At 38.2% G+C, this 20,158-nt stretch overlaps 1 protein-coding gene across 2 annotated transcripts in view; it reads right to left on the bottom strand.

The window, feature by feature from the left end:
* Grb14 (growth factor receptor bound protein 14) overlaps positions 1-20,158 on the bottom strand; it is a 104,546-nt gene that overhangs the window by 56,432 nt on the left and 27,956 nt on the right. The window contains exon 1 of one of the 2 annotated variants that reach the window (XM_028769201.1): positions 885-1,116. The exons of the other annotated variant lie outside the window; for it this stretch is intronic. Coding sequence (XP_028625034.1) covers positions 885-947 — 63 coding nt within the window. The 5' untranslated portion in view covers positions 948-1,116. Of the gene's footprint in view, positions 1-884; positions 1,117-20,158 lie in introns of those variants that run through there. 2 annotated transcript variants of the gene reach the window in all.

Here is a 20,158-nt window from a genome sequence, read left to right as displayed (position 1 = left end):
TTCTGTTTCAAGTAAGTTAAAACATGACCTTTGGCTTAATGAAATCCACTAATAGTTAACAGTTAACTTTTAAAGGGTTGAATAGAGAAACACGACACTGTCTTGTGTCACTAGAACCACTCAGAAAGGGTATTTTTGCAGTAACGTGTCTCTAGGCCTTTGTTCCTCACGACACAACTGTGGTTCATCTAGTTTGGGGCATCTAGTTGTACTGGCAAGAGAAGCTTCCTATAGTAACATTGCACAGGTACAGACACAGTCTTACCAAATGAAATGTCCCAAGTAAGACATGAAAGTAATCTTCAAAAAAAAACCTACTTTCTTCATACATGGGCTTTACTAGATTAATAATTAATAGAAATCCCTTTCCTGGGAGAATGTAATGGGAAAAGTTTTCTTGAGCAAATGGAAACTCCATAGAAACTCATGGGCTGACATACATGAAGATAATCAGTTAAATTCTTACACAGTCCTCCCAAAAGTGAAGAGGTGGATGAGTTATGAGTTACACACAACCAGAGAAGCTACCCTTTCACAAATGCAGAACACAAGAGCTAGCAGAACGAAGGGCAGAAATGCCTGAAGTTACAGAAGAAAAGAATAAAAGGGAGAAGCTCACTGTATGCTCTGTCTAAGTCACATTGGACAGTGACTGAGACCAGCGGCTTCTGCATAGAGGTATTTTTACCACAGAGATGTTCTGGCAGCGTTTTCCCCCAACTTTGAGTTCAATAATATGTCTTTTTAAGTACCTTCAGCCTCAATGTATTCCACTCTTTTCTCGTCGTTATGTAAGCTTCAAAGCTGTTAGTACATACACAGTAACAGAAAAATAAAGGCAGGAAAAAATTTCAAGGTTGGAAGAAGCAAAATAAGTCACCTACCCTCTTTTGTAGAACTATTGGTGTTATTGCAGGCAGGGTGACTCTTCTCGCACTCAAACTCATGCCTGTTCTTCTAGAATGATCCCTCTTAGAATCACAGACGAAATGAAAGGAGCCCTTGATGGTTACTCCTCGGGAATCTCAAGGCTCAGGGCAAAGAAACTCTAGGGAAGTAATAAATGTCACCCTGCTTCTGTGATCCCAGGCTACCCAAAGCCAATTAAGGATGGCTGCGGACAGGACAGGGCTGCAGCCAATCACAGCTCCCAGAACCCCGCCTTTGTCCTTGGAGACTCATTCGGATACTTTTGTTTATGATATTTAAAGAACCAGATTAACAGGCATCTAGTTCCCTTCATTTCTTTTTTTTTTCCAAAACAGTGCAATTCAATGCCACCTTTGTTGACTGAGCAGCTGTTTCGCTAAAGCATTTCAACACAAGGCAGAAGAGAAACTCTTTACATTATTTACATACATGACATTAATGATATATGTTAAAGTATACCAGTATGTAAGTGAACCAAATTTACTTATGCTACTCACAAAATTCATAAATGCTTCCACTGTAACATCAGGTATGAGACACAGAGAGAAAACCCTCGCATAAAACTGGCAAAGCATTTTAATTTATGCCATAAATTTCAATGCTAGATTTAACATAAGCGATATATATCATGTCCCAAGCAGCTAAAATGTTTCTACTGTGAAACTTCCAGCCATTCTCAAGGTCATATCCTGTTGAATATTACCTATTAAGCACAAATCTGGCAAGCAATATAAATAATATTAAATAGAAAAGGAATTCATAATATCTGCTCTGATCTTCACACGTTTGGGAAAAGCAGAGGTTTGCATAATTTAGCATAATTCAGCATATTAAAACACTTAAAAAAAACAGCTGCTGCTCAATGCTGTCTTAAACCTTTAGCAGCTCTTTTGTAATTTTTAAAAAAAATAATTATAATTTTTATTCTAGTATTTTAGGTGTTAGAGAAAGTTGGCAAGTAAAACACAAAACAAAAAGACTAATCCTTAACAGGGAAGTTTCCAATAAGAATGAAAGAAACACGCAAAAATATCCAAAAAAAAAAAAAAAATACCCTGCATATAAAAACTAATCTGAGTTGTCACAATGGTAAAATCAGTCTGGGCCGTCGTCACACTGGCAAAGCCTGCTGCACTATGCACTATGGTGTTTCTCAGAGACCCACAGGCCAGGCACTGCCCACAGTGTGAAGGCTGGGTCTTCTGCAGAGAGTAGCAGTATAGCCTCATCAACATGGCAGATGGGAGCAGGGATGGCTATGCAGATACAGTTCCATGTCACTGTACAAACTGCATCCACAGGGAGAGTGCCTCACTGCCTCACCTGAATCTGCTTTCTGCACAGACTGAGCTCATGTTCCTCAAAAGGACTCCCTACTCCGAATTCCAAAGCCCAGTGTCTCCTCAGCTCAGAGTCTAGGAGAAGGGCCATTAAGTGAGCTTAAAGGTAGGTGATCTCAGACAGGTCTCCTTTGAGATTATCAGTGATACCCTTATCTAGTTAGGTTTATCATGCTAAAAGCTATCAGCATATATTCACTATGCAAGGTAACGGTTCCACAATAATATCTACATTCAGTTATATTGTGTTCATTTACTGAGTTCACCACCATGAGACTCATCTGTCTCCCACTCTTTCAAATACCCTACTTGTAATTTCATGACATTATTTATTGTGCATATGTGCATATGTATGATTGCATACCTGCGACAGCACATGTGTGGTGGTCAGAAAAGAGCTTGTAGAAATCAATTGTCTTCTGCAGCTGACTGAGTGTGTCCCAGGATTTGAACTCGGAACCTCCGGCCTGCCAGGAAGTACATTGCCCCTACTTCAAATCTTCATGTTTTGTGTGTGTGTGTGTGTGTGTGTGTGTGTGTGTGTGAAAGAGAGAGAGAGAGAGAGAGAGAGACAGAGAGACAGAGAGACAGAGACAGAGAGACAGAGAGACAGGGATAGAGAGACAGACATAGAGTCTTTTTAAAGAAAATTACTAAAAATTACTACAGAGACAGAGACTACCATCTGTGAAATAAAAGGTTCTCATATAATTTTAAGCCTACAGTATTGACAAAGCCTTCAGTATATACATAATTTCAAGAACATTAACCATTTTATCTTGTCACCTCAGTTTCAGTGTAAATAGTATAAAGTATTATTTTTAATCTTAAATATCTTATTGGTGTTTCATCAAAACTAAAATTATTTATTTCACTACATCACTTAAGAAAATAACATATTGTGTGTCCACATTGTTAGATATTAGGTATATTATTAAATAATTAGGTACATTATTAAATTATAAATATTAAATAATAAATATTTAATTAGGTATATTACTAAATGATTAGGTATATTATTAAATAATAAATATTAAATAATAAATTAAATAACACATTGTATGTCCACACTGTTAGATACTAGGCATATTATTAAATATTAGGCATATTATTAAATAATAAATACCTTCATATTGAATTAGGTATAATATTAAATAATATATTTCACTGACTCTGTGATATACAGATATCAGCTTTTAAATTAAAGCATTGTACTCTCTAGCTTGCAAGCTAACAGGGATTAAATATCAAGTATCAGAGATGCACCAAGGGAGAAGAAACTGTATGGTAGGATAAAGCAGACTCTGAGACAGAAGCCACATTTGCCTTCAGAAATTACAAGAGAAGAGCACAGAGCCTGAGAACTGACATGCATCTATGACAATGTCTCAAGCTCACTTGCAGGTTTAAAGTTTGGGTGCCTGAGAACTGGCATTGCTTCATATCATACCCTTGAGCCTACCAAACCATAGTGCAGCTCCTTTCTGTCAAGAAAGAATCTAGGACTTGATTTTACCAATGTCCAACACATCAACCCTGTATGGATTTTTAAAATCATTTGACAGAGAGCCAATTGCTCAAGTGTGAGTGACAGACCCTATCTTTGGAACGGATGGAAATTACAGTTTCTAAAGATTCAGTGAAAATCGAAAAACATTTTGCAACTCTCTGATGCTGGAAAGGTGACTGTCTCTGAAAAAATTAAACATACAAACACTTTTGCTAGCCAACATACTAAAAGAAACTCAGAGGGGATGCACACTTAAGCCAGGTGATGTCCGTTTTCAGTGATCTCCTTCAGGTGCCCGTGTTGACTGTGTTCCATCTGGCTTTTTACATATTTTAAATACAGGTTAACATTTTAACTTTGCCACACTCTTTTTATCAGCATGAAATTTTTATGATTTTATCATTCACTAGCCTGTCACCTGAACTTCAAAGTCTTCACAGGCTTGAGGTTAGGACTGATGCTTTCAGAAATGTACTGAAGATCAATGAATCCAGATTTATATTTACACTCAAAAGAGAGCAAGATTAAGTGTTGAAGAAACCCTTCAATTCTTGTTAGAGTTGGAAAAGATTCTTTTAGAGGGGCCACTTATCTTCACGATTGCAATTTTGACTTGCAAAGATTTTCCTAATATAACAGGGTCACTGGGCATCATGCAATAGCCCTGTATATTTTTTATTAATATTTTGGCAGTGCATGAATAACTTTTCTCCACCCAAAATATATCAGATTAGGGTTGTAGCACAGCTGTCGAGTACTTGTTTAGCGTAGGTAAAGCTTTAGCTTCGATCCCCCTGCCCCTGAACTTTCTTTAAAAATCTGCATTATCAGCATTTCAACTGAAAAGTAACAAAAACAACTATTACCATGGTTATTAATATTAATAGTCAATATATTTCAGGTACTATGCTACTTTTAATATTTAAGTGTCCCTCCTACAAGGTAGCACTGGTTATTCATGGGGAAAATAAAGCTAGGAAATCATGTCAGAGATAATACAGATTGTAAACCAGTTTATGAGTTCTACAAACCTATGTGCCAATAAACCAGATCAGAAACCCCCCTGGGTCTCTCCAAGAGACCTAGACTGTTACTGTGTGTGTTCATTCCCATTCTGAACTACATAACTCAATACAGATTGGCAAAAAGAATCCTCTTCACATAACAATTGCTTCTGATGGAGTCATTCATTCCTTTCATTAACCTGCTTAGCGAATATATTTGCTGTGGCCCCTGCTATATGGAAAGAAAGATCTATGTTACTTCCCATGGGAAACTTAAAGTTGATCAAACCCTAATTGTTATTTGTCAACCAACCTAAGATGTTAGTAAGTAGTCACAATAGTTCAAGGGACATGTGGCCAGAGCAAGATGCTGGCAGAGTCTCAGATGACTAGTAGGTCCAAGCACACCCTTTCTCCCTCTACACACTCAGCAGCAAAGGCCACCCACTGGACTCCATACAGTCTGTGCCCCACCTCTTTCCGAAGGGCTCATCAGGTCGCCAATCCTCACAAATCTTCCACAGTCTAAGCAAAGCCACACACTTTCCAAAAGTTTCCTTTTTTCATATATCCATCAAGGGTCTCTCCTTTCATATAGCACAAGTTGTACCTCAGAACCGAGTAGAAGTGGTGTATGAGAGAAAACTCTCATGTGTTAACTCCTCATGAATTTGTTGGACATTACAGATATTTTAGTTTAGTTTAGCTTTTAGTTTAGTTTAACAAGTCTGCAAAGTAGATATGATTTAATCCCATTTCACAGATTCAAGCCTCGCCTAGGTCTATTCTTGTCTTTAGCACATACTAGTTCATTGAAAGTTCAGTTCATGTCTCCCATGTATATGTCCATCAATCACATTGAATCCAGCTACATGAAAGCAGGGACATGTCTAACTTCTAACTATTCCAGTCTACAAACTGTCTATACACAAGCTGACAGGTAGAAGGAGGGAAAATAGTCTCTCTTTACCAAGTCCTACATGTACCTCCTAACCAAATAAGGTCTTGACCTTACTTACCCAGAACAGATATCCCTGTCCCTTCATCTGATTTTATACACTGTGCTACTGTGCTACCCACCTGAGGGAAATTATTCCATATCCAGATGCATTGTCTCTCTCAAAGACCCAGGTCTAAGTTTACACCACCAGAAAGTCATCCTTCTATCTAACTCATAGAGGTTATTGCTTTGTACATTTTTATATCTACTTCTTGTGTTTTGGTCTGTGCTTAACAGTGCATTGGTTATATAACTTAGAAATTCTTTCATAATCTGTAGGCAGTTCTGCCTAAGGAAACTAGAATATTTATTGGTGAGGCTCAGACTCTACCTTTTCCTGCTCTTCCCAGAATACCCAGTAGAGTACTCTCTTGTGCACAGTGGATGTTATCTTCATGTAGAGCTAATGGCACAAAGTCAAGCCTCCCTTCTTAGCTTAACTAATGGCTAATTCTGAATAAAAACACACCTGATTACATGATTTTGGATATTTTGTTTTGTTTTGTTTTGTTTTGTTTTAAGACAGGGTCTTACTTTGTAGCTCTTACTGGCCTGGCACTCACTATGTAGACCAGGCTAGCCTCTAAGTCATAGAAATACTCCTGGTTCTGCCTCCTGAGGGCTGAGATTTCCTTGATTTGTAACCATCTTTCGATGGCTACTGGTGCAAATGCTAAATCTGCACTGTGTTCTGAAAACACAAGTTTCAAAATTAGAGTGTTACAGCAGTCAGCGTGCATAGCCTCTGCCTTGATATGAAAAGTAAGAACCTCTGGTTGTATCTGCATCTGTTCTTTGAAGGCATGCTACTACTTAGGCCCAGGATATGATGTCACATCACACCTGGTAAGCCCGGTGTTACCCATAATGCTTTTCTCTCTCCACTCCAATAGCTATTTCCTTTCTTTGAGACTGTCTAGAACATCTCACCAATTTAACCACTCATGGGAATTTCTTCTTAAAGGAAATTACTGAGTGACTCATGGACTCTCAGGATAACAGGAATCACAGTGTGTACTTCATCCAATTATCTGAAAATGCCTCCACCTGTTCTACTGAATGGTGATCCATTATCCCTTCTTGTCAAGGAGGTATATTGTCTCAAGATGGGTAAATGTGGGGTTTGTGGGGGAACCACTTAAACACTATATTTAGTTCTGTAACTGGCTGTAATTAAAGTACAGAAACCTTAAAAACCATGAAATATTAGATAAGTCCCTCAAATGGCAAAGGATTCAAGAATGAATGTAACTCCTCATGAAAACACACACAGCTGTTCAAGAAGTTTGACAAAATAGAGAGTAAAGCAGTGAGAAGGGCCATGCTCTGCCAAAAAGAGTATGGTTCTCATCTGGAGCATGAAGATATACAGTATGGTATGGATTTTATTTTAGTGTGAAAGATGATCCATATTTTTATCCAACAATGCTATATAGAAAGATTAATGACATAAAATACCTAACAGAAAAATGAAAATTCCCAGATTAGGAAAAGGTAAACTTTCAGAGAAACCACAGAAGTAGAGACAGGAGAATGTCTCACAGATACAAAGCCATCAGTAATATTTTTTCTCTACATGAGCTTGTGGCCTAAGTTGTAAGCCATAAAATATAGGCCAGAAAGACATAAATATCTTGGCTTCACATCTTCAGTTTTTATTTTCCTGAAGGCTTTTCTTTAGAAAAAGTAGACTGAATGTACAAAACAAATACTCACCTTTCTTCCCATCCCATCAAAACTGCAAATGACCTGAGGAGAATGAAACAAAGACGGGGCAAGAAAGCAGAGGGAATAACATCCTGGCTGGGAAAGAGGACTCCTTTTATTCTGGGATGAGATAACAATGATGCTTTATGGAGACATGAAATTAAAAGAATTTCTAAACCTAGAAGATTCTTGGAGTTGCATTGGTTAAAAAAAAAACACAGAATTAGAGTGAACACTGTCACATGAAAAAATGATAGGAAAGATTCAGAGACACAAGAAATGGAGAAGGACTTGAGGAAGCAGGGGTGGGGTGGAGGTAGAGAGCTTAAAGGAGGAGGTCCCGAACCCTCTCTTAGCCTCAGGATAAAGATCCTGGAAACACTCTTCACAAACAGTTCCAGTGCCTGAAGTAAGGACTTAACAGGAATGCAGCAGAGGCAACCCAGAGACTCCAACAAAGGTGTGCCTTAAGAAAGTGCCATCACATTGGAAAAATAGTAGCGAGGAACATGGAATTTACACAAACAGAACATGGACATTTAACTTCAGTACATTAAGTTGCCCACGAAAGTTGCAATTGCAGGCATAGAGGTTACAGAGATAAAGGAGCCAAAGTTAGCAGAAAAAAATACCTAGTTGTTTATTTTTGAAACACTTTTAAATGTAAGACCTGGGCTGATAAGATGGCTCAGTGGTAAGGGTGCTTGCCAACAAGACTGGCACTGAGTTTGACTATAAGTCAGAGATGGAGAATAGACAAGTTGTTCACTGACTTCTACATGTACACCATAGCACATGCCCCAGCTCCAAAAGCAAGACTTAAAAGACAAATCTTCACAAAAGAAAATAAGAACAATGAGAAAGGATAAACATAAAAGTTAAACATAAGAACACTTTCGTAATATGATTGTAGCATAAACTTTGAGCACTTGGTCAGGGAGGCTCCTGAGGACTCCCAAAAGCAATTCAGGCAATTGCTATTATGGTGAGTTGTGGTGAGTTGTGCACCAAAACTATATGAAAGAAAAACTCTACTGCTGAAGAAATCATATAGAGGACAATATAGAGTAAACACGCTGTGACTAAGAAGTGTCTTGTCTGCTGGCTGTCCCTCATAGCAACAGAAGGAGCTGTGTAAGCTGCTGGGACAGACAGCATCAACCATCTTACTCAGCTATGCTCACTGGGCACAGCATTACTGTCTAGTCAGGCAAGATGTGCTTACTACAGCAATAGTGGCAAATATGCTAAGGATGTAACCAATCCCTTTCCCTTAGGTTTGACACTAGCTTAACAAGAGGAAACTAATGTATAGTAATCTACATTCAATCAAAACACCAAGGCTGAGGAAGTCACAGGCTATAGTGAGGTTATGGTTGATTTGATAGATGACCGTGATATCGTTGTCAAAGTGCCTTCTAAATCACTGAGTATGTCTGTGCCCCTTTTCACAGTGGTTAGCAGTACTATGAAGACTCATAACTGGTCAAAGGGCTGAAAGGAAATAACTGTTGAATGCTCATGTATAAATGGGACATCTGTGTCATGCCCTCCAATGTTCAGTAAGTAGAGAAGGAGCAAAAGGACTATTACAGAAAGAAGAAGGGGATAGAAGTGTGATGTGAAACACATCTATACATGACATGGCCATTACATTCCTGAATTTACAGCAACTGCAATTGCCTGTAAGATCTACACAAGACAGAGACCTTCCTTCTGTCAAGGAGCAGAAGGGATTCATGGGTCCCACTCCTCACTGAGGACTCATACCCAGTAATGGTTTATGAGTTTAGGGATATAGACATTGGTAAGATGCCTATGCTCCTATAAATGAACCCTCACCCATGTTGCTAGCAACTCTAAAGATTATTTTGTTACAAAACAAAGTAATAAATAAAAAGAGAGAAAAATGAAAGTAGAGAGTGCTTGTTTGAGAAAAGGAGGATATCAGTGGGGGTAAGTATAAGAGGAGAGTGAGAGTAAAAATTACACGCGCACGCACGCACACACACACACACACACACTTACTAATAAAAAAACCTTACAGTTTCCCAGAAAAACTTTACAGTATAACCCTTCCTCTGAAAGTTAAACTCTGTGGATAACAAGTAGGAAATTTCTGATACCTACTCAGGAGGATGGAGAAATCCATCCCTTGCATATTTTAGTGGATTCAGCTTGATAACCTTGAAAGAGTCATTCTCACAAAACTCTTGAAGAGAAAGAAATAAGAAGGTTTACAAACAGAAAGACTCAGTAGTGATAAATGAAACAATGTTTAGAAGTTTACAAGCCAGAAAACCTTATTCTCCTGGAATCTTGGGTTTGCTAAAAGATAAAGTGCAGCAACCAAGACATGGGCAGAATACACATGAAAGAGCCAACAGGTCTGGCATGAACAATGAAATTAGCTATAGTACTAAGATTCAATCAAATGTGCTATTGTATTGTCATAATAAAATGCAAATAACATAGACCAGGGCTCTATGGAAATGGAAAAACAAACTTGAAAAAAGATTAGCTCCTGGCATCTGAAAAGCCTGACTCTAATCATAACATAATTAAAATGCAATAAATTGTAGGAGGAAGGACATGGCATGCAGCACACACCTGAGTCCCTTGGGAATATAAGATCAAAGAGGGGTAAAGTGCTAACCCAAAAGGGAACTGTATATAATTTATTTCAGAATGCTAACATAAGCTGGCAGAAAGAGGAGGTCTATGGAAAAAAATATTAGCTTTAGGACTGATCTTTAGAAAAAGTGACAATTTCAAAGGTTATTTAAGAATTTCTAATTATCCTATAATTATTAATATAAATGTAATAAAACACCAATTTTTCTAATAAAAAATAAACACAAAGTTAAGAAACAATAGAAAGGGCAATAATAACACCACGCTTCCATGTTGCTTCAGAAACGTTACACAGCTAAACTTGCCTACTGAAAGAAAACATTTTCAGTTTAATCATAAAGATCATTTCTGCTTTATTCTATGGAAAAGAGAAGCCCCCTATAAACCAGTGATCCACAAATTCAGAAAACAAAAGTATAGGAAGATTAGTAAGACAAGGAAGAGAGGAATAAAGGAAGGAGTGGAAGGAAACAGGCATGAATCTCAGGTCATAGTGAACTCAGGGTAAACAGCATTCAAGAGGAAAACAAGAAAACACTACAGAGCAGATTGGTGTGATCCACCTGAAAGGGAAAGTGAAGATGAATATGTAGCACACATTTGTAAAGCAAATGAATGCATGTAAAGGAGAATCAGATTGCAACAATATATTATTAATAGACTCTTATCCAATCCTCTCAAAGTGTGAATCACAAGGGAGTTAACAACAGATATAAATACAGACAGACATCAACAGGCTAACATAATTAACTAGACTGAATTGTTCTACATTAAACTGCAAGGTAAATGTATATACTTTCTTTCTTTCTTTTCATGAAACTGACTTAAGAAAAAAAATGTTCTCATATGGTATCCAGAATAAAACTCTGGTCATGTAATTATGGAAAGAATCCATCCATCTTTCCCTATATACAAAATAATAAGAGGAAAACTCGCTTTTTTAAAAAATGAACTATAAGATTAGCTCCTGGCATCTGAAAAGCCTGACTCTAATCATAACATAATTAAAATGCAATACATTATATATTGAATGAATGAACTGAATGAATTATATATTGACAAAACTGTTCTATGACTATAATTCATAGTCATAAACAATCTCTTTGGAACAAGAATGAGAATAGCTATCTATCAGTCAAAAGCAGTGTACTCAGACTACAGAATATCAGGCAGCAATAAAGAGAACTAAGAGTCAGCCCAACAAAAAAGGAATGTCAAATTATAGCTTTAAGCAAAAGGAACTAATTAATTAATAGGAGTTGTTTAGTATTATCCCCATTTGCATAAAATAAAGCAAAACAGATATGTTGAGTGTTTACATAAATATAAATATGCCAATTTAAAATATTTGGGAAAACCAAGCCATTTTTTTCTAGTAATCTTATATTCTAAGGAAGACAGGAAGATTGGAGAAAGGTATCATTATTGCAGGACTATATCTTTATTTATTGTTGTATATTAGCATATATTATACAAAATAATAGGGTTGATTATAACATTTCCCTTTGTGGCTATTTTAATGTATTTATTTTTGTGTCTGGACTTTTCCATCATGTACAGGACTCCTTAAGCTGAGGGGCATGTACTCAATAAAAACAGAGAGCCGTGAGCTCTGACAGCTGGAAAACCAGCAACAGCTTATTTTTCCTTCCTTTCTCTCTCTCTCTGTTCTTCTGTTTCTATTTATTTCCTTTTGAAATGATCTTTCAATGTAGCACTGGCTGGTCTGGAAGTCACAGAAATCTACTTGCCTTTGCCTCCTGGGTGTTAGGATTAAAGACATGTGGTACCACGCCCAGCTTGGCAATCTCTTCTTAAGTCACCCACCCAGTATTTGCTCCTGGACAGTTGTCTCTGATGTTTACATGTGGATCCTGTGATCCCATTACCTGTTTCTTTAACATGCATTCTACCTAGGAGGGAATCATCACATCAACAACAGATTTCAGAGGTATTGTTGAGGTCATCTCAGTTATCTTTGGACCCAGGAATCTAATGGCAGAAAGATGAACATCATCCTGTAATAGAAATCTCTGTGCCCCTGTACCACTGGGATCTTGGCTCACAGCAGGCTTGTGGTGTACACTATATGAAGAGTCCTTCTTGAGCCTCCTCTTTCAAGCCAGTGAAATAGACTCTTCTTGACTGAACAAGAACAGAAGATGCATTTTCCTCCTTCCAGATACAAAACACCTAAACACAGGAGACCATGTAGCATAAGAAACACACAAGCAACTTGTGGGCTCTGGCCCACAAAGAGAAGCAGAGGATGGATTTACAGAGACTGGCAAAAGCTGTGTGGGAGCAGAAGCCTCAGAGCCTAATTGAAAGAAATTGTTCTCCTTGGTATAAGTGGGAGGTAGCATTTCAGAGGAAGGCAATAATGAACCAAAACCAACCCAGGAAACAAAGTAAAACATTGAGTTTGATGGTAGAGCTCTGGAGAAAAGAGGGGACACAAAACTGGGACGTTTCGCTAGTACCAATGTTCTGTATAGCTTAAAGACTCAGCTGAGGTGGTATATTACCATCATCAACAAATGACAATCTAATGAAGACTCTTAAGAAGGAATGGAACATGACCAGGGCTATGTTTCTAGAAATTCTAAATGAATCTATATGAGAATCTCATAGACTCTACTGTTTATTATATAGATATCTACCTTAAAGCAAGTGCTAAGGGTAACCTTGTCAATCAACATTCTTCTCCCATTTGCACACACACATTTATGCTTTCCTTGGGATTGACATCTGTACTTGCCACATAACCCAATGGCTACACTATTCAAAGGGCTTTCACCAACGAACCAGTGCTACCTTGAAGACCTGAGTCATGTCCAACAATCTTCATGCTAAAAACAACCTAGACATCACTGCAGGAGCCAGAGGTCTATATTTAGATTTGAGTGGCTTGACTAAAAGGATAGGCTCAGAGCTGCACAGCATCTGCAGGGGGGAAATGATTGGCATGGTGAGTCCTGACCCCTCCTCACAGGGATTATAATTTCCACTTTATAATGCTGCAATTGGTGACCAAAGATGTTAGAGGTTAATGCTTTCAAAATCACAAGCATAACGGTTGGCAAAATTTGGACCCAGAACTGGAAAACAGAAAAGAATAAAAGCAACAAAACACATCATGTTTTCTGTGCTGAATAAAAGACCATGGGCTTGAGTTTAAATGAGTTTACCAAGGACAAAGCAGGAGTCACTTTGGGTTTTTTTTTCTAAACACAATAATTTTAGCAAATTAAAGAGAAATATCATAATCCCAACAAGTGCAATCTACAAGGCTTAAGAACCAGTAAATAAATCAAAACAAAAAGTCTTAGACACAAACAGGACGCACATTGCAAGTGTTTTGTTTTTTAATCTATAAAAGTCAGTATCAGATGGCAAAAGATTCATAACTTCAAAGCCATGGGAGAAAAATTATTTTGAACTTGCAATTCTATACTCAGCCAAACTATGAAACAAGAGGAATCAGCAAACAAAGGCATCTTGTAAAAGGAGCATCTCACTACTGAGCACTCACTCATTCTGTATCAGGCACCGTGTTAGGCAGTCCTCATTTCAGGGAGATAACATTTCAAGTCAGTTTCTCTTTCTCTATATAAAAGAAGTGTCCTTTAGCTAATCATAATAATGATAAATTAGTTTATTGGGATACTATATTCCCCAATGTGTTTGGCTGCAACATCGCCTCAGTAATTGTCTTTAAAATATGTTGGCATAATAATGTTGTATTGCTTGCAGATACTAACTCTCTTACTATAAACTAGTAAGTCATACTATAACCAATGAAAGAAAGGGGAAAGTGGAGTCTGTTAGTCTCTGTTATAAGTTTGACCTCAAATAAGATATTCAGCACAAATAAAAATATCTTCACTAATTTTTATTTGAAAGATCAGAAAGTGATACTTAGTTTTACTTCCCAAGGGAAACGTTTATTCTAGGTATCAGGAACAAGTGAAGAGAAAAATTCATCAGTCATAAAATGTTTCTCACAGAAGTAAAAGATCCAAGGATGGTATCAGCCATGGCAGCTTCTGCAGTAGATGCCCAGTCCCAAAGAGAACCTTGCACCTTTCTGAACTCCCTGCTCATTCTTTTCTATCCTTCCATAATACAGGCATGATGGTTCTATCTGCTATGGTCTTTCATTGCTATGAAAAATCCTTGATAAGAAAACCTCAAAAGAGGAGTGTTTCTTTGCCACTGCATGGAGGAGAGGTATAGCATTTGGGATGACACAGTCAACTGCAATGGAAGCATAAAACAGACATCTCCTCAACACATCATAGTGTGTCAGGAATCCAAGAAGACTGGAAGCAGGGCTTGGTGACCATCAAGGCCTAACCCTAGTGGCCTGTGGGCTGTGATTGTCAGCTAAACTCTTCTCAGATTCCACAGCCTCCTCAACAGTGCCATCTGCTGGGGATCAAGTGAGTCACATGACTCACATGAGTCTATGAGCAGCACTTCATTTACAAACCTTAATGCAGGATCTGAAAATTAAGCCAAATGTGATTAATGATTCATCTGCACCATCATCTATTAAAGGATGAGTCTGTTTCTTGTCTTCTAAAACTCTCTACGGGCCATAGGCTTTATGTCTACAGACCTCTGTGTATACAGGAGAGGATGGCCTTGTCAAGCATAGGTCGGAGAGAAACCCCTTGGTCCCGTGAAGGCTGGATGCCACCGTGTGGGGAAATTCGAGGGCAGGGAGGTGGGAGTGAGTGGGTGGGTGGGTGGGGGCACATCGTCCTAGAACCAGGAGGAGGCGGGATGGGATGGGGATTTCTGGGTGGTGGTGGGGGAATGGGGAAAGAGGATAACATCTGAAATGTAAATAAAATATCCAGTAAAAAATTTAATTTAAAAAACAAGATTATGCCATGTGGAAAAAATGTGATTCTATTACTCAAGTGATTCATTTAGTGGACCTACTAAGATAAGGAAATTAAAATCAATGCCCAGCCAAGGAATTGTAGGAAATGCAGAAATGTTGCCAAAGAACTTTGTCTTCTCGGCAGTATCCTTATGCTCTCCTGTTAGATGCTCCTGGGCAGATCAAGGCGAACTACTAAATTAAAACAAGAGCCAAGGAATAGCTCTACTCAAATCCACAGACCATCTGGTCTACTAGACTGTTTCTGCCAGTGGACACAGCAGAAGCCTTGAAAAAAGCAAATGTGGGCATCATTACAGAGCCGTTCGAGACTAGAGAGAAGAAAGTGTTCTCAGTGGTGATTGTGGGAGTTTATGCAATATTTTGACCTCAAGTTCAAATACTGATGAGGCGTGACTTTGTGATAATGATGCTGATTTAAGAAATATGCTGGAAGATCTGAAACCAGAAAATGAACGAAATGCTTCAAAGATGATTATCAAAGACATTATTCAGGTATCATCATGGGAAGCTTCACACAAAATTGTTTAAAATACACCTAGATTTTTATTTCCAGCCACCGTTTTCCATTCCACTGATCATTTACAAAGTAAAGGCCACTATTTTGTGCCATGAATGAAAAGAACTTGCTAACTCTTTTTAGTAAAAAGGCTCAGAAATCGGTGCAATAATTTTTGAATGCTCAGCTTGCTGCAAGAAAGTCTATTTTAAGATAACGATGGCTTCTGTTTAATTACGCAGACTCTTTTGTTAGAATTCCTTATGTGGAAAAATCATTCCTGAGACCTTTTTGGGATAATGTCCAGTTGGTGGTAGTCCAGACATTATTTGCAAGTGAAGACTGATTGAGATTTATAAATGTCAGTGTAGTCATCACAGTACACAGAGCCTCCCCATCCTCCAGGCATACATTTACAGAGTTAAAATGTAAAATTAGCATTCAGTTGCTACTCATAGAGCTGTACAGTTATTAAACTTTTACTTCCAGGAACCTGTTCTGCTAGAAAGTATTGAGTTCAAACCACAACAATACTAATGCTTTGAAGAAATCCTATTCTAGATAAAGTATCTAGAGAAAGATGAAGCAGGGTCTACATACATTGCTAGTCTGTAATCGTTCTTATATTAATCAGTTTGCATTGTAATCACGGATTGGGCAGCTGATAAACAGCAAAAAAGGTTTTTATCATGGTTCTGAGGGCAAAAGGCAAAGCATTCAAACTGAAGATGCTGCCACAGTAAGGTTCCACAAGAGCCTTCATCTTTTTCCTCGATCTTCATTCAGCTCACTTCCTAGGACACTAATCCATTCATGAACCTGGGTCTTCATTCAGCTCACTTCCTAGGGCACTAATCCATTCATGAAGAGTCTACTCTCCTACCTTCTGACCTAATGACCTTCCACAGCCCTCACCTCCAAACTCCACCACAGGGGAGTACAGATTTCAACACAGAAAGTCGGGAGAGACCACAGATGCAGCCCATGATTTTCTTCTGCACAGGTATGTTAATGTTCCTTATTGCAGATACTGAGCTCTACAAGATCAAGAAGGACTTCAGAGTGTCAACACCTTCTCTCCCAATAGAGTCCTCATCCCCTTCTCCAGAGTTGGCTCTCCACAACTCTGCTTTCTCTAAAGCAGATACTCTCCAAGCATTGATATCAATCGTCAATGAGAAGTTTAAAAGTTGCTGAGCAATCTCTAATACTCAATTACCTATTCCAGATTAGGTAATTACCAAGCAGTAACACTGCCCCTAGAACCAAAGCCCACTCCAAGTTATTAGCTTGAATAGGACTGTCTTTATCCAAATACGTCTTTTCTGAAATTAAAAAAAATGCTAAATCACAGACTTTAAGTTTCAATAAAACAAAGCAAGTCCAACAGTTTAGAAAAGAGAAAGCAACCAGAGCATTGACTTTACATCAAAAATTTATCACAAATTGACATTCAGTTACTGTTGGAGAGAACGTATAGCAAGCTGTCAACTGCAGGTATTAAGATTTCACTTGCTTGATTTTCATAGCACTTGGTTCCACAACCAAGGTCCAGTCACATTCTTTGCATAAACAGAAAGTATTATCTCCATTGTTTTGATTTAGTGTTCTAAGTAAACAACTGCACAATCCTACTTTCTACTCCATATTTGCAAACCTCCACTTGATTTATTTAAAAAAAAAAAAGCTATATGGCATGCGGACTAGCACGCAAACATGGCTGTAATCCTATACTGTTTACATAGCCTGTTAACACAGCAAGATTACTTGACCTAATGAATATCTATGGACACAGAGAAATTGCTTTCAGTACTAATATAAGCTTTTTGAAGATAATAATGATTTCTATATATTTTGTTGAGAATTCCTACCCCAACCCCAGAAGTCAGACACTCTGGCAATACAATTTCCTTCTACCACTAAATTTCTAAGAAAGTCTATGGATAGAGGAAGAGTTCACACAAGGAACCCTGCTCTTACCTCCCCTGCCATCATAATACATGGTATTCTACTTCTGTTCTAACACACCAATGAATTATCCACTAAATGGGAAAAGTCTTCCAAAGCTACAATGCCATAGAGAACATCCTCTAGTCCACTTTGATCTTATAGTGAAGAACATCTCTAGCCAAGCCTCAGGCCCAGGTACATCAACTGTCTTTGCCCTTATTTTTTTTCTTTATGTTGCCAATAAAGAGAAGTGTACCATGGGCTGAAAGATAGCTCAGCAAGTTAAGTGCCATGGTTGTTCTTCTGTAAGACCTGAGTTTGATTCCCAGTCCTCCCAGCTCAGCTCACAACCATCCAAACTCCAGTTCCAGAAGCTCTAATGTCCTCTTTTGCCCTCCAAGAGCACCAGGCATGCACATGGTACATGAACATACATAAAAGCAAAGCACCCATATGCATAAAATAAAATTACAAAACAAAACAAAAAATACAGCATGTTTGGTCAGACATGGTAATGGACTCCTTTAATCTCAGAACTTGGCACATGGGAAGCAGAGGCAGGTGGATCTTTGTGAGTTCCAGGACAGCCAGGACTATATAGAGAAACGCTAGGAGACTGAGACTGTGGGACCAGGAGTGGCTGGAGGACACAACAAAGCCCCATTTCAAAATCAAACGGAAGTTAAAGGTCTTACCCTGTTCAACAATAAACCAGTTATTTTGTAATTCTCAGAGAACAGACACAGAGAAAGCCAGCCTCCTCCAAGACCCAGGACTGTTGATCTGCAAAGGCCTCACACAGCTAAATTGTCAATCTTTGAGAATATTTGTACCAATTTTGTGAGCTCACTGCCTTCTCTAGCACAGTGTCTACTTTCTGAGAGCCTGAGCAGACATGCTTTGTATACTTTCTGATAAACGCCCATCTACTTTATACCAGCTCATCTTGAAATTCTCTTCCGCAGTGAAGTAAATGATCTATCTCTACCTAAGGGGAGGGGCATATCTCTTAAAAGAACTTGGGGTGCTCCAGTGCAGTCTAGTCTATGACTCTGGTCTACCCTCTGTAGACTCAGTAATTGGATACTGGCCCCTAATTATTTATGGCCTCATTTTAAAATAAAAACAGGTAGTCACATTTCTGATAACTCCACCAGGGAAGAAAAGGACCACAGCAACTGGCAGAAACATTGAAACCAATAAATGCGACAGAGGTAACTTCAAAGAAACCACAACTAATCTCCTGAGAGAGTTGCCAGAAATTATATAAATAAAAGACAATGCTTAGAAATAAGGAAAATTATTTCTTAGATATTAGAGGCATAATTGCTGAAAACAAAAACTTTATCTCAAAGTAAAAATGAAAACTAATAGCTACAAAACAGAAAAAAAAAACCCAACAGACTAAGGGGCGAAAATGGTAAGATTAAGTCAAAAGGCTCAATATCTGATCCACACAATTTTATAAAAAAGAAGAAAAAAAAAACCAAAAACATGAGGCAAGAATATGCTGCAGAAAAACACAAGAAAAATAGAAAAACAGAAAGATAAACATTAGATTTAAAAGGTCATAACATTCCCAACACAATGAATTCTTGAACAAAATCTTACACTAAGCCACCAAATACCAAAATAAACTGAGGAATCCCTAAGAGGAATAACCAGATCCTAAAGAAAGAGCTCATAACAATATGTTAAGAATGAGACACACATACACACACAGAGGGGAGAGGGCAGGACTCCAAAGGAGTAAAAAATGATTCTAATTCTAAACTCAGGCAAAATCATTGTTGACTTCAAACTGATAAACATTCAAACAAACAAAGAAAAACCAAATTACTTCTGGGTTTCCTCTCAGCAAGATACTCCAACACAATAAGAGAAAAAGGAAGAACACATGAGCCTCAAGACTGGGTGGGGGCATCTAACACAGGAAAGAGGAAAGAAAGATTCTTAGAATAAACACAAAGCAGACAGCCAAAGCAAGTGGCCCTGGAGAGGGTTAGAGTATAGGACAGGAGTGTATATTCTGAGAAGATTCTAGGATGGAGAAGAAACTGACAAAATGCCTGCACTCTGCCCCTCAGAAGGTTGTGTTGAGTTTAGTTTCCTTGGAAGGATGGAAGGATCTAGAAGGATTTGGAGATCAGCTGAAAGAAAAAGAAACAGATAAAACAACTATGCAACTATTAACCTTAGGAAAAACAGAAAGTTCTTATGATAAAAGCAATACAATTATAAAGTACTGTGCAGCAGTTAATGATATGTGCACACTTACATCAATGAAATTACAAACAGAAAAATGATGTGAACACATCAAAAGAGAGATGTCAAAGAAGTAAAACTCTTCAGTCACCATCATGTCATGGTCCCAAAGACAGTCTTGAGGAAGAACTGTCTATTTATTCTTCCCAATGTAGCCACATTAAACAATCTTTCTCTGCTTTCCACTACTATATATCTCTTTCATTGACTGATAGTGGAGTCAAGCATAGCTTGTTCCAGATGTCAGGACCCAGGGTCTGCCTCTAAAAACTCCAGTGACTTTCCAACACACAACACTTTAGATATACACTGGCGTCATGTGCAAACTTATAATCCCAGAATTTGGGAAGCTGGGAAAAGGAAGGAAGGAAGGAAGGAAGGAAGGAAGGAAGGAAGGAAGGAAG

The sequence above is a fragment of the Grammomys surdaster genome, unplaced genomic scaffold (assembly GCF_004785775.1).
Source record: "Grammomys surdaster isolate TR1022 unplaced genomic scaffold, NIH_TR_1.0 191, whole genome shotgun sequence".
In the NCBI taxonomy this organism is placed as follows: domain Eukaryota; kingdom Metazoa; phylum Chordata; class Mammalia; order Rodentia; family Muridae; genus Grammomys; species Grammomys surdaster.
This window is presented reverse-complemented; position numbering and strand designations above follow the sequence as displayed.